This window comes from Phalacrocorax aristotelis, chromosome 2 (genome assembly GCF_949628215.1).
Source record: "Phalacrocorax aristotelis chromosome 2, bGulAri2.1, whole genome shotgun sequence".
NCBI lineage: Eukaryota > Metazoa > Chordata > Aves > Suliformes > Phalacrocoracidae > Phalacrocorax > Phalacrocorax aristotelis.
In genome coordinates, this window is record NC_134277.1 from 38,339,541 (window position 1) to 38,367,484 (window position 27,944).

At 40.2% G+C, this 27,944-nt stretch overlaps 1 protein-coding gene across 1 annotated transcript in view; it reads left to right on the forward strand.

The window, feature by feature from the left end:
* The window catches only part of CREB5 (cAMP responsive element binding protein 5), a 257,654-nt gene that overhangs the window by 63,218 nt on the left and 166,492 nt on the right, over positions 1 to 27,944 (forward strand). The window contains exon 5 of the mRNA XM_075083142.1: positions 22,446 to 22,618. Within this exon, the coding sequence (XP_074939243.1) occupies positions 22,446 to 22,618 (173 nt within the window). The remainder of the gene's footprint in view (positions 1 to 22,445; positions 22,619 to 27,944) is intronic.

Below are 27,944 nucleotides of genomic sequence, written 5' to 3' on the forward strand. Positions count from 1 at the left end.
GAGCAAAGTTGCCTGTTTTCGGTCACCTTTGTTGAGATGGAATTGCAGAGCAAAGGTCCAAAAGCTTAGACAAGGAAATCTATAGGTTAAAGACTGGAGAACCACAGCATGGCCTTCATGGGAGCATAAGGTTGTCATTTTGGCCCAGGTGGTTACAATCCCGGAGCCCGAAAGCCGTGAGGGAGTGGGTACGCTGACATTTCAGTTACCTCACCTTTCCCTCACTCGGAGTGGGCTGCTGCGGGAACAGGTTCCACAGCCATCTAATGAGATACACATTGGTGAAGTTATTCCGTGCCAAGTCCTATTTATCATTAATTGGTGGGTTCGCTTGCAGATCTTTCCTATTATTTGCTGATTATACCCTTACACGTTTTATTATCTTGCCAAAATTCAAATGCTAATAATTTCTTGATTTATTGTTTGTTTATAACTCTGTCTACTGCCTAAATGAATGTAGTTAGAAGATTTCAAAACAGCAACAGCTCTTACGCTGACTGGGTTTCTTTCACATTTTGCACATGGCAGTCGTCTATTTATAAACCTCCGTAGGGACTCCTAAACCTTTACAGTTGGGTTCCTCCCACCACTTCAGCCCCTTTTCTCCCTTGCTCCCGCAAGGCAAGTCTTGTTTTCCTGGCATAAAGACAATGATGGTGATTGTTACATGGAGAAAATGTCCACAAGCTATGAACCGTGGGTGAGGATTTTTAATTTGTACCTCAAGCAAAATAAAGTGGAAATTAGAGACATCCAGGAGGGTAAGGGTATTTTCACCAGAAGGTAGGAGATCCTGATCTGAGTTGCTGGTATTCTTTAGTCTTACAAAATGTGAAACCGAAAAACTGAAAACTCTCTTTACACCAGTTGTGTGCACGCTGTAGCATGACCCGTTTCCAGTACCGTACAAAATTACTGTCTTTCTAAAAGCCCCCAAACATGACTGTTAAATCTGAAGTACTTCGGAGTAACAAAAGGAATAGTGGAGAAGAGAAAGAAGCCAGAACAACTGAGCACGTGCCATGGCAGTTAATGAATGCTACTGTTGGATGTATAGCCTCATACATCTCTCGGGCTGTTCCATTGACTTTAATGGAATTTGAATTTTTAGCCTATTACAACTAGGCAAAGATCTGAAGGGAGAAAAACCTTTGCTCAGAGACTAGAAAAAAAAAAAATGTGGTCATGAAGTGATGTGAAGTGTCTGCGTACTTGCTGATGTCATGATAATATGTAAAAATAAGGCCTTTTAAAAACTGTACTGGGGAGCAAAAAAATAAAAGTACATTTTAACTGTTTACTTATTCTAGTTTCTCTCTCACATGCTTCTCTACAGAAGCTGCCAAGTCCACTCTTAAGCGATAAGTATCAGCTTACTTTCTTCCCTAAAATGTGAGTAAACTGTGTGTGGCTCGGTCTGGTCCCTGGGAAGGGAACGGACATCGGTTTGCCATGTGAATGTACATGTCAAAGAGCAGCTCTGCCAGCCAGTCTGGGGCTGGGTGGGGACAGACACAGGGAGAATGAACTCAGTGTTACAAACTGTCTCTTTTGAATTTCTACAACCTATTAGTCACAGCAAGCTGCCCTTATTGATTTTGGTAAGAGAGGTCACTTTTAATCCTCTAAAGTGGAGAGAGCTGCATGCATTCTCCATAGCATGACATTAAAATTGACACAGCTCTGCATCAGTTCTGTGAAAATGCCCTAAACCTAGATGGATTATTGCCTCGCCTTTTAAGGGATACAGGCTGCCAACCAGAGCATGCTAACCTAGATGAGGTGTAAAAGCTTAAAAATACTTGACGAAGAAAGCACAGCCCAAAAAAGCATGCTAAGAAAGCTGTCCCTGCAGAAACAGGCCATTAGTCTTAAGAAATTTTATTTTCTCCTTTTTTAAGAATTAAAAATATCAACACAGAGTAGTTGAGATTATCATATAAAAGAACAAACAAAAGCTGACCTTACTCTATGATTATGTGGAAAGCTTTATTCTGGCTGATGGCCCTTGCTAGTTTTGTTTATGTTCTTTAGAGAACTAAATCTTTGAATACGATTAGAACAGTCCAACTCGAATCTTAAGTGTGCCTCAAAATAAACAGCAGAGGTGAACTCTCAGCAGTTTTCTTTTCATCTTTGTTATCCCTGCCCTGACCTGTTTTTCCTGCCTAATGATCATTTGTGGCATACTATTATTAAGAGAAATCTTCTTGATGGAAAAATATGCTTAATGGGGATAGGAAAATTGTTGTGAGCCTGGAGAAGTATTTTTTTCTTTTTCTGTAATTCCAGAAAATGACCACTGCGTCTCTTGATTTTATGCTGGATTTTATTTGGAAATTTTCTGGAGGTCTTGCTGATTTTCCTGTGAGTCTCAGTAAAAATGTACAGTGTGATGTTTGGAGAAGTTTGTTGGCTTGTTATGTAAGCTTTGTGTTCTACCTTTTCATTAGTTGTAGCTTGCTCCAGTATATCTTATTAAAGGTTAGAAATTCCCTTTCTAAATAAAAGACATCTGCAAAAGGAACTGCGGTTAAAAAAAAACCATTACGGCACAATGTTAAACTTGAAGCTGTGTAGCCTGTAAGTGTAATGTGTGTGAAGATGGAGGTGCTTGACTTCCATGCCATAGCGCCTTTCAATAAGCTAAAAGTATTCTACAGTTGTTAGCTGAGTAGGTCTCACCTCCTCAACAGAGATTAAAGTATGCGTGTGTCTGTCTGGGCAGCGTGGCTTCCCCTCCTACATTAGGAGAGATTTACTCTTCCTCCTCTTCCTCCCTCACCTGAGGGAGGGTGGTGGGTGGCATTTTCTCTGTGGTTGTGGGCTTACCAAGATACAGGGAAATTCAAAGTAGGCACAGAAAGGGAGCTGGCTTTTGGCTTCACCACTGTCAGTAGAAATGGTGCAGTAGTGGCACCTGGAAGAAAAAGTAAAAGCTGCCCCCTCTGCGGATGGTGTGTGCCTCTATCTGGCAGTTTATTTTTGCTTTGCTACTTTTCTTTCCCTATCAAGGGAGAAAGAAAAATAAGATATGTTGCTAGTCCCTCCTTCTTTATGTTGGAAGAGTCCTCCCTGATTTCTGAATGCTATATGGGACAGAAGGAAGAGAAATGAGATGATGAGAAAGTATCGGCTGATGAAAGGAAGAAAGGAATGAAAGGAAGAAAAGTACCTTTCACTTTTACTTGCATAAAGGACTTATTCCTATTCCAGGTCAGACCTGGTGGGGAAAGTGGAAAGGAACATTTACACTGAAGATGAGGAAAAGCAATGTTAATCAGATGTGGAGAAAGCTGAGGGCTACAGTGAGGCAGTGCAAGGGAAGGAGAAAGATGAAAGAAAGAAAGAAGGATCACCACTCATACGAGGCGGACAGTAAAAAGCCAGTTTTTTGTTTTCTGAGAACTGGGGTATTAAAATATCCCTGTGATGTACTTGTTAGCAGAATTGAGGAGTGTGGAAAGCATAATTTCCTTTTTTCTCCCCCCCGGCCTCCTCAGAAAAAAGAGAGAGGGGGAAAAAAAAAAAAAGAAAGAAAGAAACTTGGCTTCAAGGAAATTGAGTTAGTTTCTCCACTTAATGTTGAATTGACATGTCAAGGGATGTGGCTGTACAAGAGAAGAGGAGAGATAGAGATGCTCAGTTGATGTGGAGTATTAGAATAGTTCTTCCCTGAAAAAGAGGAAGGGAGAGTCAGCCTGGATGCTGCTGTTTCTGCTTTCAGTGGTCTTTATAAACTATTCTTTCTCTCATCACACTCCTGTCTTATCTCTGAGATCTGTATGTATGTTCCTTGGGATGTATAGATCTATGTAAGGCCTGTTTCTCTAATGTCAAGTAGTTACCATAGTTCTCTCCCATTTATGCTATTTTTTTCTTCCCAATACAGTAAACTCAGGCAAGTGTAAATGCCAACATATATGTTTCAGGAAAACCAGGAAAGCTATTAAGCATATTACACCTCTGCACATAAGTTCTTATTTTGTGGATTATTGTTTGGCTGGAATCTTTTTCAGGTACAGTTCCCTTATCCCAATTTCTTTTCTTTGCTTCATCCATCTCAGCCAGTTAAATGTGTATATAACTGATTTTTCTGAAATGGGGCCAAAGTCCGTGTACTTCAATAGCTCTTAAACATGTGGTTAACTTCAAGCATGTGTGTAGGGGTTTGCTGAATAGAGATAGTTTGCTGAATCAGGACTTCCCAACACTAAGATTTTAAATTGCAAACAATCCTCTATTTTAATGTATTTTAACTACTGCCTCCCATGGACTATAGGTAACTGTTGTTACTTGAGTCCTGCAGGTAAAGAAAGTTGTAGTTGGTAGAACAGCAATTTAAGGGTAAAAACAATCTTTCTGATACCCTGCTGTGAGAACTATTTTTTTACTTCCTCCTAAAAAATAACTTAATTATATTACATGAAAGGGAATAATGGTTGGAATTTCATGTTATGATTAAAAACTTATTTTCTGGAGGAACAAAAAAGATCTGGTACTTTAAAAAGAGTTAATTTGTTATAGCTTTTTTCATTTTTTTTTTCTTGAGATTTCTGTACTTTCTAACAAAAAGTGGTGCTAAGATGGTAGTATATGTATGCCATTATTAACCAAATAAACATGAGGCACCTATCCAGCCTTCTGGATACATAAATTTGTGTGACTTCTTGAGAAAGTACTTTTAAAGAACAATAAAAGTGGAGGGGGGGGAAAAGCCCAAACCAGAAAAGCCCCACCAAAACCCCAAAGCAAATGAACAAAAATCCACTTGCCTTTCTCATTCACTTGCATCCTTCTGTGTGCGGAGATAAATGGGATAGGGCTGCCTGGTCCATGTTGTTTTGGTTTTCTCCATCCTGGATGACAGGTAGGGTGGGGTGGAAAGTAGGTTCCACAGAGCAAAATGCATCTGTTGGAAGGTGCAGGCAAGGGGAAATCCGCAGTGAGGGAAATGTGCCTTTCAAAATAGTGTTTAATAAGCTATTAGTGATGGAGTGCTCAAATTACCTTCTTGATGACGGTCAGGGAAGAAAAAACCCATATTAGCCTATTGTAGTTGATACACTTAATACAGTGTTTTAAAACAAAGTGTTCTTCCCTTGTTTTTGTGTAAGGTGGTAAGACTTAAAAATCTAATTGGGCTTTCCCCTTCTTCTCTTACCACTTTTCAATATTTGCTTCCTCACATTCCATCTTCAAACCAGCTAATCTCTATCCCCTTCTTTTTGAATTGCATTATCCTGACAACACAGCAGTGAAAAGAGCCGAGACTGCAGGACTTCTAACAATGCCGGAGGGCCCCAGGAATAGGAATGTCCTGAAAAAAATGTGCTCCCATCCAGCTGCCCTTCATATTGTTGTCTCCCTATCCAATTTACTAGAGAATTTCCCACTGGCTCTTGGCTCTTTCCCAAATGAGAATGTAATCTTTTAAAGATTACACTGCATAATGGAGGGACAAGGAGCTCTTTATTAACGGGGATGGGGAGTCACTTGCTATTAGGCAAGGGAGAGGGATGGGCTGTAGTAGTTTTGTGAGCTCTGCTTTCTGCCCCTTCTTGTCTCCTCAGTGATAGGATGGCAGGTTGGGAGTGGGAAACCGCTGCAGCTGCACTGTAGCAAAAGAAATAATTGAATGTAGGTTATGATTATGGCAATTACTTTTATAACGTGAGGGATTATACCATAACTATTATATTGCCAACAAGATTAAATTACTAGCCTAACACCACAGCATGTTTTCCAAGAAAATAAAGAAATCTGCTTGTTCCAGAGTTGATGCATTTGAAGACTTAATACGGTGTGAAAAAGCTGAGCAGCTAAGGAACCTAACGTTCTGTCTGTATAGATGTTGTCTGGATCAGATCCCTGTCACTTCAACTTCCATGAGCTGTGCCAGCTAGACACCCTCACCCCTTTTGGGATGTAAAGCAATGTGGTACTCTGGTGATTTTAAATGCTCTTTCTCTCTCCTGTCAAGCAGATAAGCTTCTGCCAGTAGTAGTTAATAAAGAGATAATCAGGAGTTATTCTTGCAATGGAGAAATTTTAAAAACTCCACAAAGGGACCAGGGCTCACATAAGCCCACTGAACTGGTTGGAAAGCTTAAACTTCAAAATATTTTCATACTGTACTCCCCTTTTACTATGTCTCTTGAAAATGTTACTCAGTACAGAGGATATATATACGTAAAACAAGGTAATCTTAGGTCGCTTAAAGTGTGAGGTCAGTTTTGCTGAAGTTGTTGAATGTTGAAGTCTGCAGTGTGATTCCCTGCGCCCTCCCCCCCCCCCCCCATGCATAGCAAGGTTGTATATGAGATTCTGTCTTATAGATAGTACAGATATAGCTTTGTATAGACTGTTCATGATAAGAATATAAGCTAAGTTAATTATGCAGGAAGAGCAGTTTCCTTTTGTTCGTCAGCTGGAAAATGAGTAGAAAATTAAATTTTGGAGAGTTCAGAAATATATCATGTGTTGATCATTACCAGCAAATTAACTGGCTTCATGGAAGAGCCAATGTTCTGATTCCAAAGAGAAATGCAAGTGAACAGTATAAGTCTATAAATATGTTTATTAATTTTTTATATTCCATGTGCTGAACAGTATCTTAAACAGTTAATTTTGGTTTTGTTAATTTTCATATGTTTCATACATTTCATAATTGGTTATGTACATTTAAGTCTTCTCGTGCTGTTGTGCTTTATGAAGATACCTGTTATCACACAAAGCTATTTGATACATTCAGAAATACTGGATATGCATTTGTAAATCAAGCTTTTCTTCCTCTGTTTCTTTTCTAGTGAAGAACTGGAGTTATGGATAACAAATTGAAGTCAAACAGGAACACTTTACTGTTGCTTTTGGCAGAACACAAACCCTCTGAACGGCAGGCTGTACCCTATTTTATTTTTTTTTCCCCTTCCTTTCTTTCTGAGTCTTTAGTGTACAGAAAAAGAAGTGAATATGATTTCATGGTGCTCCTATGCTGAACCTTTGTGTCTTATAGGTTGCAGGTCTGACCAGTGTGACATATGAACTGTTTGCCTCCATGACATGGACTCTTTGCTTTTTGACCTTTCAATTCATATGAGCTTGAAAGAGTCACCTTAGGCAAGAGGTGCTCTCAGTTACCTTCTGGGATTGAGAGCCACTGGGTAGTGTTAAGAAGTTGGTTTCGTAATTTCCTTGTGATGTCTAACCAGGCTAACAAGGTTATACCTCTATTTGCGAAGTGCAAAGTGTCTTTTTGTCGAGTGAGGGTATCTTTCCATTCCCTCCCTTGTCTTGTATCACTTTCAGACACAGTCCCTACGTTCCCAGTGAAACATCCTGTATTAATCTCCTCTGAGGGCTTTGTAAGGTTTGTCCCGGGTGCATTGGATCCTCCCTGGTAGGAACAGTTGCACAAGGAATCAACTTATTTTCTTATGTCTCCTATGCCAAGGCTTCTTATTAAGTCTTTGGCTGCTGCTTGCTTTTAGAAAGGTTTATGGCAGATCTGCCAGAAGGTTGCAAAATGCTAGCTCCTCATAGCGACATACGTGCCCACCAGGCAAGCGTTACCTTTCACAGGCTGCTTGGAGGGAATCATAACCCATGGAAAGGGGTGACCAAACGCCCAAGGGCCATGCCTCAAGCTGTCACAAGTGTTTCACCGGTTCTTGCTGTTCATTGGCTTTCCTGACCTCTGTGCATCACATGCTTAAGCACCCTCTTAAAAGTCAGACTATGGCTCAGGGTATTAACTGCAGGCAGTAGCGCGACGTGATCTGCTGGAAACTGTAAAGTCAGTGGTACAGATTTGTGTGCACTTCTGTATGTGCCCTCTCACTGTGAATAGGTAATAAAACGCTAACATTTCAGTGTGATTTTTTTTTTTTTGGTTGTTGTTGTGACCCTGTGTTTAACTGCCATAAAGACACAGGTGTCAGATTTTTGAAGTTATCTGAGTAGTACTGTAATACCACCTAGAGATACTGGCACGTTCAGCAGCTACTGCAGTAAAGTTTGGGTGGTTTTCATGTTGATGCTGATCCTAGAGCATAAACTGGATTGAATAATTGAATATCATTCTGTCTTTCTGTCTGTCTGTTTGGGCTTTTTTGGGTTTTGGTTTTTTTTTTTTTTTCTACAAACATCCCGGTGGAATTATTTTTAAAGCCAAGGGGAAATTTCTGTAAGACCTTCTCATAAGCCATATTTTTGTTTTTTTCTTGTTTTTCTGCTGAACTGTAACTTCCCTAACTGTCTTTTTAACACTTTCAAAACTTGCTGCATTTTTCTGTCAGTCTCTTTGTCAGTTATGTCGAAATCAGTTTCAAAACCACAGCCGGAACCTTTATTTACCAAAATATTTATCTTTCAGTTTAGCCTGGTGGGAGACCAAATACATCTGAGTTCAAGTAGCCCAACAAGTTAGCTTCTTTTTCTCTCCTCTGTTACAGCACTGGCCATGCAAACACTCTTAGCTCGCCCTAAATATTACTGGGGAGGCAGAGGAGCATGTAAAGGTCATTACTGTGGTTCACTTGATGGACAGTAGTTTATTATAAACTACTGTGACTTAATTGTTTTTGATACTCTGTTTATCATATCTCAACTGAAAGATGTTAGGGAAGCTTCTGATCTTCCCAGCAGTTGGAAGAGCCACATCTTGTGAGGGTTTTTTTATGATACAATATGGACTGTAAACTGTTTGCATGAAGCATGCTATTTGCTGCATGCCTGTAGAAGACCAACATTTCTGAGCCCATCTTTAAGTAATACTGTAGTGCGTAAAGCTCCTAAATTATGACCCTTATTTTTACATTGAATCTTTTCAGCTGGATGATTTTTTGTTGCTTGAAAACAATAGGTATTTTTGTAATACATGAGTATAACATAGAAAACGTGTTGCAGTTCCTTTCGATGATTTTGTTGCTTGATATAGTGACATGGTACTAGCATCTAACAAGCAAATACATTTCTGTGGTGTTTTCAAAAGCATATGAGAAACCATATGTTTTCATAGGAAAACAGCTGTTACCAAGCATATGCTTTCGTAGATAGAGTGACAGTTATTAAAAGGGCAAGGTAGGACCACAGCTTGTCTTTTAAGTTGAATAAAGCTGGCAATAACTGTCACTTCGAATGTGCAGTGGCGCTGTGTGTAGATATTGCCATGTAGAGTTGTAACTGGAAGGAGAGAGCGAGATTAATCACCATAGTCTGCAGCTTGGAAGAGACAATATAAATCTCTGTCCTGCTTTGAGCTGTGAATGCCTCTGTAGGAGTTATAGTAACAGACAAATTAGCATAATGTAATTGGCTGGCAAGGTCAGCCCCTCTCCAGGAGCATTAGCAATGTTTACTGTAAGAAGAGACAGACCAAGTATTGTAGGCTAGTACGTTGTCTGTCCTTTTTGAAGGAAGAATAATTATTTTGGACTCCCTACATCACAGACTCTTTACCATATCTTATTAAAATTCAGACTATCATATTTCTGCCTTAAAGCAAATAATCTAAAAGAACAACAAAGAATATACTATCACACAAATCTTTCTTTTTTTTCTTTGAACCTCATACACTTTACATCTTTTTTTTGTCTGTCTTTCTCTCTTGAATAGCTTTTCTCTGAATGCTAAACTTACATACGCATCCCTGCCAATACCTCATAAATCTTGTTGGGCAGATTAAAATTTCTGGTCTTACTACATGGGACACAATTAGTAAATCCAGCCAAACTTACCAGCTTTGTTGTTTGGATCTCTTAAAAGTGTGAAACTCTGGGCAAAATGCTGGCCCAGCAAGCCAGACTCCCTGGATTCAGCTTTGCAAACCCTTTCACAGCTGTATATCAGAAATATGAGATGGTGCCCCACATTTTGAAGGAGACCTTGCATTCAGTCACAAACAGCACTGGCTTTTTAGCCTTTGATCTCAAATCTGACAGTTTGTGCCAAGTATTTGAAATGAGTTCAAGCATTCAGTTATGTTTGGGAAATGGCTTTCAGAATATCACACAGGAGTTTCATTGCCTTTTCCGATATAGCAATCACCAGGAATGCTGAAGGTTGTGCTATTTAGCAGCTACCTTCAGCTTAAGTCTTTAAAATACTGTCTGTGACCAGGAGTTGCCAGTGTACTTTTCCTAGAGAACTGGCAGACAGGCTAAAACGTGCACAGAATCACCTTCAGAGCACTATCTTACTGGAAAACCTATTTCCTTGTGCTTAGACAGTGTGATCCAATGGATTTCCAAAGCAGAGTCCTTTCCATGGTCTTCTGATGATGAAGAAAAACCAGACAGCAATTCCTGGACTCCACATCAGCTCTGTTTTGAGTCTTGTGTAGTAATAACTTCCAAGCTAACTGTAAGTTAGGTGGGTTTAAAATGAGCAATGTTGTTACGATGTTCAAGGGTAATATGCTGTTCTTTAATGCCGATACCCTATTAGATAGCTGCTTTTGAGAACGGCACTGAGGTGCTACTTGTGCCGGAGCGGCGTTCCTGACTCTCTTGCCTATCCCTCAGCTTTTACATATCAGGTTGCTTTGTTGGTAAACTGACACCCACTTTGTAGGCAAAAGCTGCTGTGTGGAGGAGGGCACGCAGTGAGAGTTACAGTTCTCCACGTGCAGCTAGGTTGTTCCTCAAGGATGAGCTCCCACCCCACTTCGTTCATGGCTCAGCAGAAACTCCTGCTTTCCATAGCCTGAATTATGTTTTGCCTACTTGTATGAAGTTGTCTATCTAGCTAGATCACGCCATTACAGGAGGACCAATTGTTTATTACTTAGGGAAATGTGCATTGTGACTCCTCAGGTGGAATGAGGCCTCACCAGAGCATTTCAGAAGTGTGTGGTACTCTAAAGGAACAGTACGCAATTTCCTCAGGATGGCTCCACACCGCATTTAATTAACGGGACTGGAAGCATGTGCATCTGGATGATTGTTTGTCTGGTAGCATTATCAAATATAGTGCAGCTTGTTTGTTGTTCTCTCCATTTACTCCAGTCAGAAAAGAATCTAGGCCAAGTGTGTCCTGCTTTTACAATTAAGAATTTACCTTGTCCACCACCGCCGCCATGTACCCTCAGTAAGATTTTTAGCTTGACTCTTCTAAAATGGCTTGCGATTTTTAGTGCCCAGATTGGGATGTACAGCCAGGTATGCTTTAATGGGATCTAGTTTTCTGCAGACGATGAGCTCCTGTTCTCTGAAGAATAGATCCTCCAGTTCTATCTGGACCTGAGCATGCAGTAATTTCTTTGCTTTTACTAATTTACATGTCCCTCTCTGCGCTCCTGTTTGTAGTGACCAAAAAACTGTTCTTTTGTCTTGTTATTCTTCTATTGGTATTCAAACTAATACTGAAAAGAGTTTTATTATGAAATATCTTGGTTATGACCTCTTGTCATTTCTGTGAGGTTGGAGTTCAAATGCATGTTACTCTAAAGTCCTGTGGAGTTGTTCTCATACCAAAAAACCCATTCTGCTCTGCCACTGCTGTATTGTATTGCCTTCCTAGGTATACTGTGTTGTCTCTAAAAGCTATTCACTTCTTGCCACTTCCAAGCCCTCTGTAGCTGTTGAATATACTTGTCCTGTTTTAGATGTAAGGCAGAAGAATGTGAAGTAATTTGCTCAAAGTCATGCAGTAAATCTGTAGCTGCGTGAGGAAACGGATGACTATGCAGATTCCGGTGTACCTGACCTGCAGAACACCTTTGGAGTCCAAGGAGTTATATTTCTGATCTCTTCTGCTGTCCCAGTCCTGGGAATTGATATGTTCCAACTCCACACCAGCTCCCTTACTTGGTTTATTTCCTGTTGACAGTAGCTCTTCTTTTGCTGATCCCCAGCAAGCTGTGCTTTCAGACCAAAGTCACATGCCTTCACCAATGGACATTCAACTCTATTTTTTGCAGGAGGACTACTGTTGGTTTCTCTTTGTTCCAAGCATGTTTGTTCTCCTAGTCTTGTTGGTGTTTTTTTCTGCCTGTCTGCCACTGCAGAAGGTAACTGCTAAAACCAAGGCAGAGATGGACAAGGGAAGGGAAGCATGTTTCTCCTTAACCAGACTGCAGAATGTCAGAACATCTTTGAGGATTCAGAGAACGCTTTCTTGTAAAACCTGTTTGCCTGTATCCCTTGTTGTACTCACTGGAAGTGACCTTTTCTTAGCTAGAAGTGTATTTAACTCTTTTGCCTTCTATGTACACAGTCTGATTGCCTTCTTACCCTAATGTTTTAAGCTCTTACAGCTACAAAGATGATTAATTTTGTCTGAATGCTGTCAACTGATGAACCTAATTCTCTAAGTCCTTTCAGTCTAAGATCTAGTCTAAAATAGCTCTCCTCTCCCAAAACATTAACCTAAAATTTATTGAAACAATTGTGGATGCTGCAAAACTTCACGCTTGCCTTTGTAATTACTTCCCAGGAAGTCTGGGAACCTCATCCCAGCTTGATGCTTTGGAGTTCCTTGTATGATTTTCACTGATGAAAACTGTTTTCCTACCAGTTCACTTGTCAACCCATTCCACTGGTTAGGCCCATGACCCATAAGCAGATGGTCTGTCTGGGTGCTTTTTGAGACCACTGTTGGCCTGGACTTCTGGACCTTTCCCAGCATTTTGTTTTAGTCCCCATGTAGCACTAGCCAGCCTGGCCCAACATAGATGCCGCAGTGGGTTGGGGTCAAAAGAATATTTAGGAGATGCATTTTATTACCAGGGTAGCAGCATTTCCACTTGACTTCTTAGCAGAAAAGTTTAGCCTGCTGGTTTTCTGCTTGAAACTGCCTGAATGGAAAATCACTGGCTGTTTTGTTGCTACCATCTTTGCCCTCCTTTACCAATGGCTCTGTGTAAAAAATGTTCTGGTCATTGAATGCAGTCAAGCAGCCATTGCTGTAACTCATGCATGATGCCAATAACTTATGCCAATGAAATCAATGATGAGAATTTCAAAGAAGCTTTAAATAAAATATAACAAATTTAAATGCCAAAGTGCTGTCTCTGTGAATTTGCTATTAACAGATTATAAATGGTTTGCATAATGTTGAAAAGCCTAGTGCCTTCAGTTAGCGGTATCAAAGGCTTGTTTAAAGCAATTCCTGGAGGATTGCCGCCCTCCCCCTCCAGCTTTCTGTTTCACGATGGATAAAAACAAAACTCCTTACAATAAAGAAAGGAAAGCCAGGTTTTCAACTACCCTCTGACTGGCCTCCAGATCTGGCAGCTGCTTTTGGATGGCTAATTGCTTGTCCTGCAAAAGTTGACGTGCACCTACTTTGAGAAGGTTCTTTGAGTACCTACTCTGTACGTGCATTCTGTCTGATTTACAAAAATGAAATGATAGTGCTGGATAAAACTCAGAGGAGAGTGTTTTTTTGTTAGTTTTTTTTTAAATTTTACTTTACTTAAAGTTTCCTGGTTTTCTGAATTCATAGATAAGTAGTAGATGCAGAGAAACGCTGCAAGATCGTGAATAAGACACTGGCCTGGGAGAAAAAAGCCCTTCCATTGAGTCCTGAGTTTTGGCTGCACAAATCACTTACTTTTTCTCTTTCTTCCTTCCTCTTTCCTTGCTTTGTCTCTGGACTGTAAGGCTTGTGGGCAAGTATAGTCCATCAATGTGTCTATACAGATTTTAGCACAATAAGGCCTTGATTTCAGCTGAGGCCTCTAGGAATTACACCTAGTGAGTATAGTGTCAAATCTCTTTTCTTCCTTTTCATGTTTCTTACTAGCCCTCCTCCATTTGAAATTCATGGCAAGCTCCCTTGTTTACAGCAATCTAATGGGACTGTAATTGGGTCCCCAAGATAACATTACAGATTTAAGCCAGTTTTTCCTTAGACAAAGTTCTATGGAGAATGTATTTTCTTATAAACATGCTTCTTATAAAAAGGTTTGTTGTTTTGTGTTTATTGGTGTTCCATCTGCTCTAGAGAATACATTTGAGAAAAACTAGCTCCAGCATGGCATATAATGTTTCATTAGCAGGCATAACCTTGTTTATTTGCTTTTTAAAATTGTATTTAGAAAAGGAAATCAGTTTGCACCATTGACATGCTGCCAGGTTCCTGTTTATAAATGTCACAATAGGCAACTTAGAAGAAACGAAGTAGTCAGTTTATGGCTTTTGCATAAAGTATGACAGAACTGGGTAGAGCCAGGCAGCCAGTTGTACTTCCCGTTTTGCAGCCTCCCAATTAGCAAGACGCAGTGTGGTGTTAGTAGGGCAAAACACCCTGAGTGACCCAAACTGGGCTATGCACGCTTAGTGTTATTGACGTTTATTTGAACAGAAGCAGCTCTTTGTGCTATGTTGCTTAAATGACTATCTTGGGCAAGTAATTGTGTACGAAACAAGCAACCCTGAGGAAAATGGGAGATATCTGTAGGAAACTTCAAGACATAAGCATGCAATCTGATGTCATCTTTTCCCATAGAGAAGCTATTTCCTTTCAAACTCTGGTGAGACCAGTCTTCCAAAATTTCCTTCTCCTTTAAAATATGTTCATTGCATTTCCTTTATATCCCTTTTTTCCTTTCCCCTAGTAAATGGTTTATCGTGGGTACGTCTGGTACGCGCCATATATTACTTACTGTGTATGTAAAGAAGGCTTCATATGTCAAAAGCATAGTCTGGACAGATATGCTGAAAAGGGCATGAGGAGGGTAGTGGGGGAAGAGGGGAGGGAATCGTGGAAGACAAGGGTCATCTTTCAGTATTCATTTCTACTGGTAATTAGAGGGCACCACTGAATGTCTGTAATTAGATCATGTCACAAAAATTAAGATAAAAGACCAAAAATTCTAAATCTCCTGCATTTTGTTCATAATATCAGTGGAGTCGGGGCATTTCCTTAAACCAGCAGCTGAAGTGGAGGACAGGCAGGGAGGCTTAATGTGCCCGTGGAAAAAGTTCATGTGCATTTTCCCCAGAAGGTGTGAGGAAGAGACTAGAGGAGGTGACTGTGCTTCTGGCATCCAAGGGGCAGAGGCCAAGTGGAGGCACGTCAAAGGTTGGCCCACAGCACGAGCTGTGTTGAAGAGATTTTATGCAGGGCTGTCACCCTTCAGGCGGCGGCCTTAAGAGGATTAGTAGCACTTAAATGGGCCCATTGGACTTCGAATTATGGTGGTGACTGCTGTAGCCTTGAGATGGCTTATACCTGGCTTAGCACTTCATATGCCTGTCCTGTGTCTTGCGCCATGCTTCTTAGCAGCACCATGTAGTTTGCTGGAGATTAGCAAACTTGAGGTTTCATTTGCATCACTCTCTATCTCAGAAAGTCTTTCTGATAAGATAGTAACAGCTATTGAAAGAAAATAGGATAAAAAGAAAGAAAATAGGATAAAAAGAAAAAAAATATTATGTACGAAGTTTTTTTTGTTTCTGCCTCTTTAGTAGCAGCCAGCATGTTTATATATAAGACTAATTCATCCTAACTTAAAACAACAAGGAAGTTTCCCTGCATGTTCCAGCATAGATATTGAGGATAGAATTTTGCAAAGCTGCTGCCAGCCCCAGGACATGAATCTAATCTATTAATTAACAGTAACTGTCCACTAAGGCTCCAAAAGACTGAAGACATTTTAAAAGAAGGACTTGGGCTAGTTAAGTTTGTAGATACCTTTAGAAATGTTATCTTTATTGTCAAGAAATTCTAGCCACAGTGCTCTGAAGCAATATTTGGGCGGCAGTTAAACTCTGGTCTGTGAACTGCTGGTGGTCGCAAAGTTGTGGTAAGTCATCTGCAGCTGGTCCGTGGAACCATCTTGCCTTAATTACACAATTTATGATAAGAGCACAGAGTGCTCTGTGAGAAATTCAGAGGGTTGACAGAGGTCTGTGATCCAAAAAATTGGAAACCAGTGGCAAAGACTGATAAGTACAGATTCAAAGCTTTATGATTTCAGTGAGAGCAATGTTTCCCTTCTTCCCCCATCTGCCTATCATTACTTGTCATTTTTGAGTAAGGAGTTTAATTTTTCTTTACATTTTTACCCCTAAGGAGATCAGGTTGATAACATTTGACTTGAGTGGTGGTGCCTGGGGTTCAAGAAGTCAGATATACTTGTATTGCTCCTGGCCTTTGAGTCTTCAGCATTGTGTGGATAGCAAGCTGTGTCCAGTTCAGGGGTAGCTGTTGCACAGGACCCGGAGGCAGGGAAGAGTCATTCCATATTCTGGGATATATCAGGCCTGCTGGTTTTCTAAATGTGCCATTTTTATCAAGTAGCTGTTAAGTGAGCATTTGCCTTTCTTTAAAACATTTTGAGGAATAGATCATTCGGCATCAGTTCTGTATTTTTATGTGTCAGCCTCATTCAGTGACTTCATACCTCTCGCTAAGTAAGGGAGTTAAATGGATTTTAGCAGTCTGCAATAAGATCTTCCTAGTGCTTTCTCCCTGTGCTTAATGTTACTACACAGCATTTTCCAGCAGTTCTTTTCTGTGTCTTTTTTTTTTTCGTGCTTTAGTGCTTTTTCTCATTCAAGCTATACAGATGTTACAGTTTAAAAAAAGAAAAAGTATTGCATTTCAGTCCCCACCAAGTTTATGCTCTCCCATCTCTTGCATAATGGAACTTTTCCTTTTTTTCTTTTTTTAAAAATGTAAATCTTAGTAATAGACTTTCTTTTTCATGTAATCCTTCAACTGCATTAGTAATCTGATCAATTTTTTAATCTCCATTTTCTTCCCTAGTTCCTTTGCTATGTTTGCTAGCCTTGGGTGGACAATGAGCTTAGTTCTGTGCTTATGTCAGTTTAGATGTTGCGCACTAGTAACAGATGAAATGGTTGTGATGGGCTGGTGTGAGGGTGTTTTGCTTACACGTTATCTGAATAATGAGAAAATAAATTGGTTGGTGCTGTTTCTGAGGAGATTTCATAACTTTGGTTTTGAGATGGTCTTTCTGCCCAGAGAGAATTCATAGATGCTCGGTAATTTTGATGGAGATTGTATATGGTTAAAATAATTTTGAAGTGTGCCATTATGTGCCATATTTAGTCTATAATTTTCTTTACAACAATGTCTTCCAAGTCTCTAAGTTGTTCTTTTTTGGGTGGGTGTGCAGGCAGCATGTGCAATGGAGTGTGTCTCTGGTGCCTTCCACTCATGCGGGTATTTTGTATTGTGTATTGTGAAGTTGCGATCTCCATAAGTAGGCAAGATGCTACTGTACGCTCCTTACAAGTGCACAGCTAGCTGCCATTTAAATGGGTATCTTGGTTGCCCTGAATGCTGTGTGTCTGCAGAGCCTCCTAGAAGAATGCATGTTTTCTTACCCCATAAACTGTAAAATGCCTGCAAGTGAGACAGCTTATAATATTTCTCCTTAAATTTAATTCAATTTCTCCTTGTTAAAATTAATTGAGCGGTCAGGCTATATAAATTCTAAAACATTGCTGTGTATTTGATTTGTATTTTAATTTTTTTGTTTAAGTTGTTGCTTTTTCTCTTGAGTTATCTGCAAAATATTTAAAGTTGCTATTTGGGAAAACACAGTTAAATGACTTTTTGCAAAAACATCGATTACAAATAAACTGCAAGATATGAAAAGGTGGATTTGTCTCTGTTTAGATGAATTAGAATTTTCTTTCTTTTTTTTTTTTCACAGAAAACACCTTCTGACTGTAGAATTTCTATAACAGTCTGCAAAATATATTTATGTACAACTGGTTATAGGTGACAGCTCTATTGATCTAAAATCTCACTCAGAACAGTCCTGAATGAATCTTCAGTTTGTATAAAACTGGTATTTGCAATTTTCATTAAACCTCACAGTTAGAAAAAGAATAGTAGGAAAATATAAAGTGGCTTTGGTTCAGAAATTAGCTCTGATAGTTTAAAGTCACACACAAATTTGGTCTGAAACTCAGAATATTATAATGGACAGTAAGGGATAGATCCATCTTCTTCATCCTGTGCCTTCAGTAGATGGAGACATGTGGTACAGGTGGTACCATGTCACATGGATGGGTGTTTCTCTGGAAGAGCCAGGGGTTAGTGGAAATGGTGACTGCCTGGAGTAATGGTGTGTATTTTGCCTGTGTCTGCGCAGCCGTCATTTCTCAGCTGTGCTTGCCAACAGGGTGTGTGTTATTGTGGAGTGATGTGTAATCCTCTCCACCAGAACATGGAAGCATGACTTCAAGAAGTTTTTAGCCTTTAGAAAAAAGAAGTGTGTTGCCTTTCCAAAGTTAAATGGTTGCATGTGGGAGAAAAATGCTCAAATGTTTTCTTGAAAGCCTGAAGCTAAAACGGGGAATACAGTGTGACTGGGGAGAAGTCAAGCTGATGATGATCTATTCCCTTTCCTCTTGCAGCTGGAAAGGTTGAGAATGATCATGTTGATTTAAAGGCGGTTTGTGGATATGGCTTGTTGGTTTTTCTTTTATTTATCTGAACATTAAATACTGCTGGAGAGTACAGTGTGCGAGGGGAGCATTTCTATAAAAGTTCTTCAGTGTTATAATCTTAGTTTCTGCTTCAATGGGAACGACCGGGAGCTTTGGTGAGGAAGAAACTTAGTCCTAGAGGAAATAAATTTCTCTTAATTTATTGGATCTTAATTAAGACCCATTAAGTGAATCTTAAGGGCAGGGGATATCTTCCATGTCTCTACAACTCCTGCCATGTGGGTGGCCTGTTCCCCATGTGAACATTTAGGTTCAGTCTAATAAAATTAATAATAGTAATAAGCTATGTGCCCTCTCCTAATGCTGAAGGACAGTTGTGAAGATCTCTGAGAAAACTCCGAGGGTGCATCATACTCTGTCACAGTATGGACTGGTCTTGGCTGTGTTAAAAGCAGAGGGAGAGTTCTGTCTGCGTTACGACTACTGTCAACTCCTCCTCTGAGTTGGTGTGCTGGGAGCTCCCAGCACATAGTAGCAATTAATTCTAACCGTTGGCTTAAGAGCTGGAGGAGAATGAAAAGGGGAGTCAAAGTGAGATGTTCTTGGTGGATCCCTGGTGGGAGAGCATGCAGAAGTCCTTAAATGTAGAGCTGGAAGCAGCCTAACCAAATAACAATTCAACTATAGAATGGAGGTCTTGATTTCAGCCAATGTTGCTGCATTTGTCCTATTTCTAGGGCCTAAAGTTGAGTCTGCAATGAGCCCATTAATATCCTATCCAGATCCATTCAGAATCAGATGCAAAGCTCAACACAGCAAGACCATTTTGGGAGTTCTGAAGACTGTCTGCATCACACATGCAACGAGCCTCGTCTTGATGTGCTGGTGATATTGAGTAATTCTGCATGTCATGATGCATATGACTAGATCAGATAGAGTTAGTGTCAGATCTGTTGTGCACTACATTCCTGCTGTCAAAACATAGGCATTGTCATTTAAGTATGAACTTGCTTGAACTTCTCTGTAAATTCACAAGCATCTCACTGATGTAAATTATTCTGATATTGCCAAATAATTTTCTTATGAATGTGAGAGTCACGGTGAGTTGGACGTTTTCTTGGGAAATCTTAGGCTTTCTCTTGGCAGCACAGTATAAAGATGTAGTTCCTGCCCCACAACAGTGCTTGCATTAATGAGAAGAATGGACAGCTGGATGTGTTGACAGGTTTTCATTCTGTTTTTGCTTACCATGCATCACATATTCAGCCTACTTTCTGAAAAGATACAGTTTATTGGAAGTGGTTAAAATTTTGAATCAGCATTACAAGTTTATGCATGTATGCTAGCAATTACGATGTCTTAAGTGCAAACAAAATTTTTCATACCCATCATAACTCATACCATTTGTACCTTAAAGAGGTTTTGAATTATAGGAGAAAAAAGGAAAGAGAAGGAGGAGAAGAAAATGGCAATACTGAATGTAGGAGTACAGGAATCTGGTATTAAATCTTTAAGTTCTGACCTGCCACATTACAAGAAAATCCAATCAAAATTTGGGAAGTTTTGGGGTACCACTTGTCTAAAGCTCACGATGGATTTACATCCTGTCCGTTCCCAGGCCTCATGGGGCTATCCATGTTTCCTTTAAAGATCCTCCCATGTAGCAGATCAGTGTTCTGTAGCTCTTGGAAGTCTGTGGTCTGGAGTCAGTAATCTAGAGAAAGGCTTTCTGAATCCTGGACAGTTTCATGCCAGTGCTCTGGCTTTGCACAGACAGCCCTCTTTGGAAGCAAGGCATGTGTGTGCAGGCAGAAGATCTGTGCTGGCGATGGCAGGGGGCAGTTGTGCAGCACTGCAAAGTAAACTCATTGTGGGTGGCTGATGCTTTTCTTCTTTGTTGGTCCCCTATGGACCATGGGTACAAGTACTGTATGCCTCTCTTGCAATTTAGTGTTTGCTCTGATAAACATACTACTGAAAGCGAACAGGCAAAAAAGAAAGAGCTGGAAGGATTCAGAAACTGTGGAGGCAGTGTAGAGGAGAAATTAAATCAGGGTGAACTTTGAAATATGTCAGTATCACATACTGTTAGGTTTTAATTGAAACACATGCATTTAATATAAAGGGGAAGCTTTAGGAAGAGATTTACTTGCAGATGAATAGATTATTAGACCTGGTTTTGCAAAATCTTGTAATAATCAAAACAGTCAGTGTGGTTTTGAATCCTGAACTAGATTTGAGTGTGTGTGTATATATATATTTATGTATTTATATGTGTGTGTGTACGTGTGTATTTATATTAAAAAGTAATATTCTTTTTAACAGAATAGTTTTTAATCAGAAAACACTAATCCATTGAAGAAGTGACATTTTAATAGGAATATGAGAAGTGAGGGAGATCTTTTGAAAAAGATTCCATACATCTAAGGTTATTCCCTCTTTTTGCCTGACGGTCATGACATACTACTGGGCTATGAAAAATTACTGTGAAAGTCCTTGGTCTGGCTTCCTCTTGCAATTCATGCTCCTAGTGAATACTGGCTGTTCTGCTGCTGGATCTGATTCATACTGTGTAAACTATTTATCGGAACAGGAACTCAGGGCTGGGTCGTCTTCATAGTGGGTGAGTGGTCTAACCATGTGTCTGTAGGCAGCACCTCTGCCTCTTTGTATGTTTGTGAAGACTGAGACAACTCCTGTTAACGAAGCAAGAGATATCCCTATGTCCACAGCAGCATCAGAAATCACCTGAAATATACAAGAATTGGGAGATAGGGGGATGACAACTAAGGCCTATAATGTGGGTCCTCTAATTATTGGCTCCTTTTCCATGAGGAATGTAATCTAAAGGGTTTATTATTGTTTTGGTTCAGAATGCAATCTTTCTTTTAGGTCTGGGATTCAATATGTTGTCTGCCTCTCCTGTCCTCCACATTTGAGCAGAGCTCTGAGTTTCCTTTCTCACCAGCTTTATCAATCGTTATCTTGTGGTTTTTATGTGTTTCCTGGACAAACTGGAATTCTGAATGAAATTTAACTTTAGTTTTCAATCTTGGGTATTGCAGTGGTCAGGAAGATGCTTTGTGTGAGTCTTGGTGGCAGAGTGTGTGTGTAAAGGTGGGATTTTTTTTTCCCCTTTTACTCAGCCTAGCATGAGGTGACAATGGAAAGTTTCTTTTCCTCTTACTGCTAACAAGCTACACGTTGATGCCTGATAGGAAAAATAATGCTCTCAAGGTTACCATATTTTTCATACATATACGCTGTGGGTTATCTCTGGCTTGAGAGTTTTGTTTGTTTTTAAACGCGGGCCAAGTCAAACCCTGCGGTTTAGCAGCAGTGTGTATTGTGTGTATAGGGATAATAGGAGAGAAGTTTTATTCCAGAGTTCCTTCCTCAGTAATATCCTGATCTCTTGTGGCTTGTTTGCTCTGTGGATATGAGTTATCTGTGAATTATATTTTTTACAGAACTTTTTAAGGGCTCCAACTTACCTGAAGCAGAGTTTATATACGTGCAAATACAGTGCTATTATTCCAGGCAGGTCTCTGCGATATTATTGCTCTACAAAATATATGGAGGCTAATAGAAATGGCTGTTTTGTGATGTACCATGTACTGTTTGTTACTTTGGGACTATAAAACTTGATTTGCTTGTCAGTCTAAGCAGACCTAGTACACAGTAAACAACCCATGTAGTATATCAAGGTGCCATGCACTCACCACAGAAGTAATTTTCAAACAAAATATGTATCACATTTAGTTAGGAGAATATGTGCTAAATATCCACATTATAAATCACAAATCAGAATCACAGAAGAGTGATTAGTCAACGTGCGGGTATTTTCACATTTATATTGCCCTGTAAAAGTAAATAGTTATTTTTCATTTCTTTATCGTTGTTGGTTACAACAAGATCTATTGACTTGGGATTTTTCAGGAGCCACTAACTTTTCATATTGTTGATACTTTCAGATTTCTAATAGTATTCCTACAGAACACAAACCCAAGATTAGACATTTATTTCTTCTTCATTTTCCTTCACCATCCCCCATTTCCCTTCTTTTCACAGAATATCTCCATGCATAACACAGTTGGAGGAGCAATGGCAGGACCTGGATCTCACCAGCTGACAAATACAAGGATGCCAAACCATGACACCAGCGTCGTGATTCAACAAGCCATGCCATCTCCACAGTCCAGTTCCGTCATTACACAAGCACCTTCCACAAATCGACAGATTGGGTAAATCCATTTCCATTTTCTCATTTCTCCAGTTTTCTGGCTCCAGCAGCTGCATGTAGGACCAGATGTTGTCCTCGTGGTTCTTAAGGTTCAGCTGCATGCAGGACCAGATGTTGTCCTCGTGGTTCTTGAGGTTTTGGAGCTCGTGCTTGATCCTGCCAGCATGTGGCAAGAACCCCTGCAAGATGCATTGCAGACTGTGGAGGAATGGCCAGGATACTACATCTGGTCCAGGCCTGGCACTTTGGTTCAAAAGGGACAGAGTACTGTACTTACAGGGAAGTCCGCTTTCTCCTTCCAGTTTTTTGGTTTTATTTGCTTACATTCACAGTTCATGTTGTTTCTATAACTGCTCTGGGAAGAAAGACAGATTATTTGTAAAGCTGATCCTTTCACTTCCGTCAACGGGAATTCTGGTTGCTCAGTGGGATTAGGCTGTTTCCTAGGTACTCTGTTTAACTGAGGAATGCTAGAAGACAAAATAAAAAGAGCATCAAGATAGATGGAGTTTGGCACAGCCACCTTGGAGCAGTTGCTCAATTTGTGATGATGGATCGATATTTATTCCCATAGATTGACAATATGGATGCTTACTGTATTGGCTTGAATGCCAATTGTGTACTCATGTTTGGAGAACTGTATATACAAAAACATATGTGTCTTGTACACTCGGTTACTTCCAGCAAACATGAGGTCCTTATAAGTCACAATAATTTGTTTTTAATTATACAGAAACTGCCCAGATGGTTTGAGGGTACAGGGTTTTTTTGTCACACAAGTCTGAGAATTTTGGGAGTTTTATGCATGAAAATGTGGATGAAAAGATGAATCAGTGGACTGAGAATGAAACAACAGCCTAGATTCATTATCTGTCATTTGTAATTTGGTCACATCATTATACGATAAGTGCAAAAGCAGTCTCTGTCCCCAGTCATTGCCTAAATAATTGATGAGCAACTAACTTGCAGTCTCTTCAGAGTAAAATCAAAAAGCAAAATCCTGGCATTGAAAAGTCAAAATCCAGTTATTCTTGTTTTCTTTCAATATTCCTGATGGATGGGGCAGGACATAGACCATAGACTCTCTGTCTCCTAGTGCTGTGGTGGCAGGGATGGCCTGTGGCGCTGACCGCTCTGTAGGGGTTACTCAGCTATGCACAGTACGTGGATTCCATCCAGTGCCCCAGTTTTGTGCTCCTGGCAAAGCTCCTTTACTTTCTTTTCCACTACTATTTCAGGATTTCGTTCTTAATATAGAAATCTGATAGTATGGGTAAGGAAAACATATATGTGCCTTTGTTTTGTCACTATGTAACATATACAGAGTGTTCACTGAGATTTCACTTGCAATACCATTCACCTGTGAATTCAAGAAAGTTGTTGTCTTATGTATGTCTCATTCGGTTCAAAGACAGGGGGCTGGGAGAGAGGGAGGGGGGAAGAAACAGTTTCTTTTTCAGTTTTAGAAACAAAAACAGCTAGTACTGTTATTTGGGTTAAGGATGATTAAGCTTCTGTTCAAATTGTGACTTAATAGGTCTAGTGGTAATCATGATCCTAATTAAAAACAAAAAAAAACCCAAACAAATTTTGGTACTCAGTGGTGAACTGTTTTACATGGGACTGTACTTGGCTTCCGAACAATTGTTTCTATATAATAAGAAAAAAACTCCATGTAATTTTGCAAGACCCTGTCAGTCAGGTTTTAGGTTTGTATTGGTTTGGGGCCATAGTGATTAGAATATCCGAAGTCGGAGGGGTTGAGGATAAAAAGGCCTGTTTCCTAGTCAGTGGTGAGCATCTTGTTTGGGAAAATTTGTCATGGCATATCTTAATTCTCCCCTGTGATTGAATCAGTCAAATGTTTCCTAAGTCTGAGTCTAAAGCTGCTCTACTGGGAGGCAATTGTCAGCATTTTAGTCTCTGTGTGAGTTGGTGTGTGAATGAGACTTATAGTGTGACCTCCAGCATACTCTGTTCCCCATTCTTCCCTCTTCCGAGGAGGTTTTGTTTTTTGTTCGTGGTGTGTCCTAGGAGATAATTGCTGGATTTTGGACTTCATCTACTTGCCAAAGTGTTAGCATCCTTGTTGTTTGTCATCTTTTCCTTCAGTCTTTTCCCTGTGGTGCCTGTTTTATTTATTCAAAGGACATATCTTGTCATTTCCATTTATCTTCATCTTATCCTTCTAAATGTGGTAAGAATTATATCCAAGATTCATTCATGAGGAATATGGACTGGACAATGGTTTCCATATTAGGCAACTGAAGGAAGATCCAGGTGGATTCAGAAAATGTTTGAGTTCTGCAAGGTTTGGTGGTTTCGGTTTGGCCTGACAAAGTTGAGGTGGTTCTGCTTTTTAACAAGCCTACATTCTGAGGTGCTCAAATCAGTGGTTTTGGGTTGGGTTCCCCCTTTTTTAAAAAACATCTAAAGCTGCCCCAAAGGGTAGATGAGTCCTTACCATGGAGAATTGTGCCAGGGAATATGCCTTTTAATGAGCAATAAAAACAGCAGAGCACAACCGGGTAAAACTCGCATTAGGCTAGTTCTGTAAGAGCAGGATCAAGCCCTAAATGTTATATAGAACCATCTTGTAGCAATATTCTGATTTTTATCACAACCACAAATATTTTAGTGTCAGACTATGGCCAAGCCACCTGCAAATGTTTGTGATGGCCATACTCCAATGAAAACAGGGAACAGCAATGAAAGTCTTCATTTAGACCCTACTCATAGGCTGTGCTCCAGTAACAGAGAGTGAGGCCCACCTGTGCCCGCACACAGCTCACTTCATGGTGAGGAGTGGGTGAGTTCACAGCAGCTGACATTCCTGAGGGATGTAATTTTTGCCCACTTTCTTCTCTCCTTCTCTTTTCCCTCCCTCTCCCTCCATCCCTCTCCCTCCCTCTCTGTCTCTCTCTTTTTTTCCTATCCCCTCCTCTGGCTCTGGGGGCTTACATATAAAATGAGATATTGACACAAGGCATGGGAAAACATGACAGAATGAGCATTGTTGGGCAAGCCTTACTGGCACAGTGTATATACACACATTGTTTCAGGTATTAAGCTTCAACTACTACTGAGCAGGCATCCAGCCAGATTAATCAGAAAAGGGGAAGAGCATGAAGGTTAATAACTTAAAAAATAAGACAGGGTGCAGTCCCACTTTCCTCCCACCAGGTACTTGGTTGAGAACAAACAGCAACACTATCATTACAACAAACTGGTATAAAGGTCCCAGATAGTATTTATGTGGTGAGGCAGTCTCTAACCTCCTTGCCATCCCTCCTCCCTTCCCCCCCCAAGTCTTTAGCATGTGGGAGGAATGCTGTAACTAGTAACTACTTGTGCTGATAAAAAATCAGTTGAGGAACACTTAGCAGTGAAGGGTGTCTTTGGCTGATTAATAGCACATCATTTGGAGATAAGATACATGGAGGAAAAGCAGTAAGGCATATGGAGGAAAGGGAGAAAAAATGATATGAGACATACATTTGTCAAAGGTATAGAAAGGCAGATAAGCTGAATCAGCTAAAGATATGGGACTCTGAACTAGGCTGTACAATAGCAGTGTTTGTCTTTTTTTTTTTTAAATAACTCCATTATTTCAGTGACTGAGTATTCAGAAATGTATGTGAAAATTATGGTCAGACAAATTGGTGACAACACAGTACACTGGTTGCTTTATCTGGACACATCTTTTACTAGGTAAGATGTCTTTTTCAGACCAGCAAAGACTGTAGGTGGCTGCAGCCTAACAGCTCAGCATTCCCAGAGAAAGTAACCTGCTGCTGTTTTTCAAGCTAGTAGCAGACATGGCTAGTGATTATTCCAGCTTGAAACTCACTGGTACAGCTCTGTAGCTGAAAGGGAACACAGGAGGATTCAGGGTTGTCACAGATCCAGCAAGTTGTTAACACTGTACTAGATGGAGAGGGAGACACGAGTCCAGTTTCAATGAACTCAGGCTCCAAGGTGGACGTAGAGCACTAACCATGTGATGTAGATTATCTGTTTTCAAAGTGTTGTAGAGCATTTTAATCAAGATAAGATGGTCTTCTGGCACAGCATCAGAAGGGAAAAATTGCAACCACATTTGATGAAATGCAAGCAGGTAGGAGAAGGCAACAAGAGGGATTTGGAAGATGCCTCTGGTGCCTTTATGTACTGAAGAATCATGGTACCAGTGGGAGGACAGCCTTTCAATCCCCACATGCAGCATTCATTTTAACACCTATGCATTTCCTTCCTGTTCCTCTCTCTTCCCTCTCATGACGCCATATGTCTCTCTCTGTTTCCAGTTTATCATCTTTTCATGGGGTTGAATGACTTCCAAACAGAGGGCCATGGAAAATGGAGTGGTCATGAAAACTGCATGTAATAGGACTAACAGAGGTTTGGTGACACAATGAAGAGCAGACTTATTGTGACTGGCCTTGGGGATTTTGAAAATTAAAAAACTTCTCAGCTGTAGTCTTAATCTGAGGGACCACAGATGGCAGAAGGATAGGGCTCCTGCTCCTCTCTGGCAAACACAGGAGTTTTACCATAGCAGCAAGCTACCTGAGACTGCAACTGCTGGTTGAGCTCTGAGTGTCCTGCTATCATCGTTTATAGCTTGAGGAAACAGAAAAGACTCCTGTAAAAGACGTTCACAGGCAGAAACCCTTCCATGATGCAGCTAGTTCTGGAAGGCACTTGGAATAGGTTGGTAACTCAGAAGGGTCTTTGTACATGCCAGAGAAAGTCGCTCTTTAAGCTCCTAGTAAGTTGGAGGAGTGCATGGCATCAAAAAGGCTATGGAATGATGTGCTTTTATTAAATTCAAAGACCAGTTCCCTTTCCAGGAAACCTAGTATAAAAGCCTCTGTTCCAACTTGTGTATTTGAACTGAAGCACCACAGTATGTCTTGGGATGAGAAGAAATGCACAGTGAGAGATGAAGTATCAAACGTCCTTTTGGTTACTTGAACAGGTCCATTCTGTAGCCTGGGTTGTGTAGGATGTAAGAACATCAGTTAGACCACTGGAAGGGCAGGAAAAGGGAGAGGTGGGAAGAGAGCATCTGACAGTGTTATTCTGTCCAAATATTTTTTTTTCTGTCTTTGTTCTCAAAGTTGGGATTCATCCCGTTTAATGCTCCTGCTTCTGTCTCTTCTGTTTATGCTAAGACATGTTTTCTGTAGTCCCTTCTAGTCCACTGACCTTGGCCAACCTTAACATGGAATCCCATCAAACCACATGTGTGCAGCAGCCACAAGTCTCTGGGAAGCTCAGGTGAATTGCTTCAGAAATTATTACAAGTGAGCCATTCACAGAAAGAA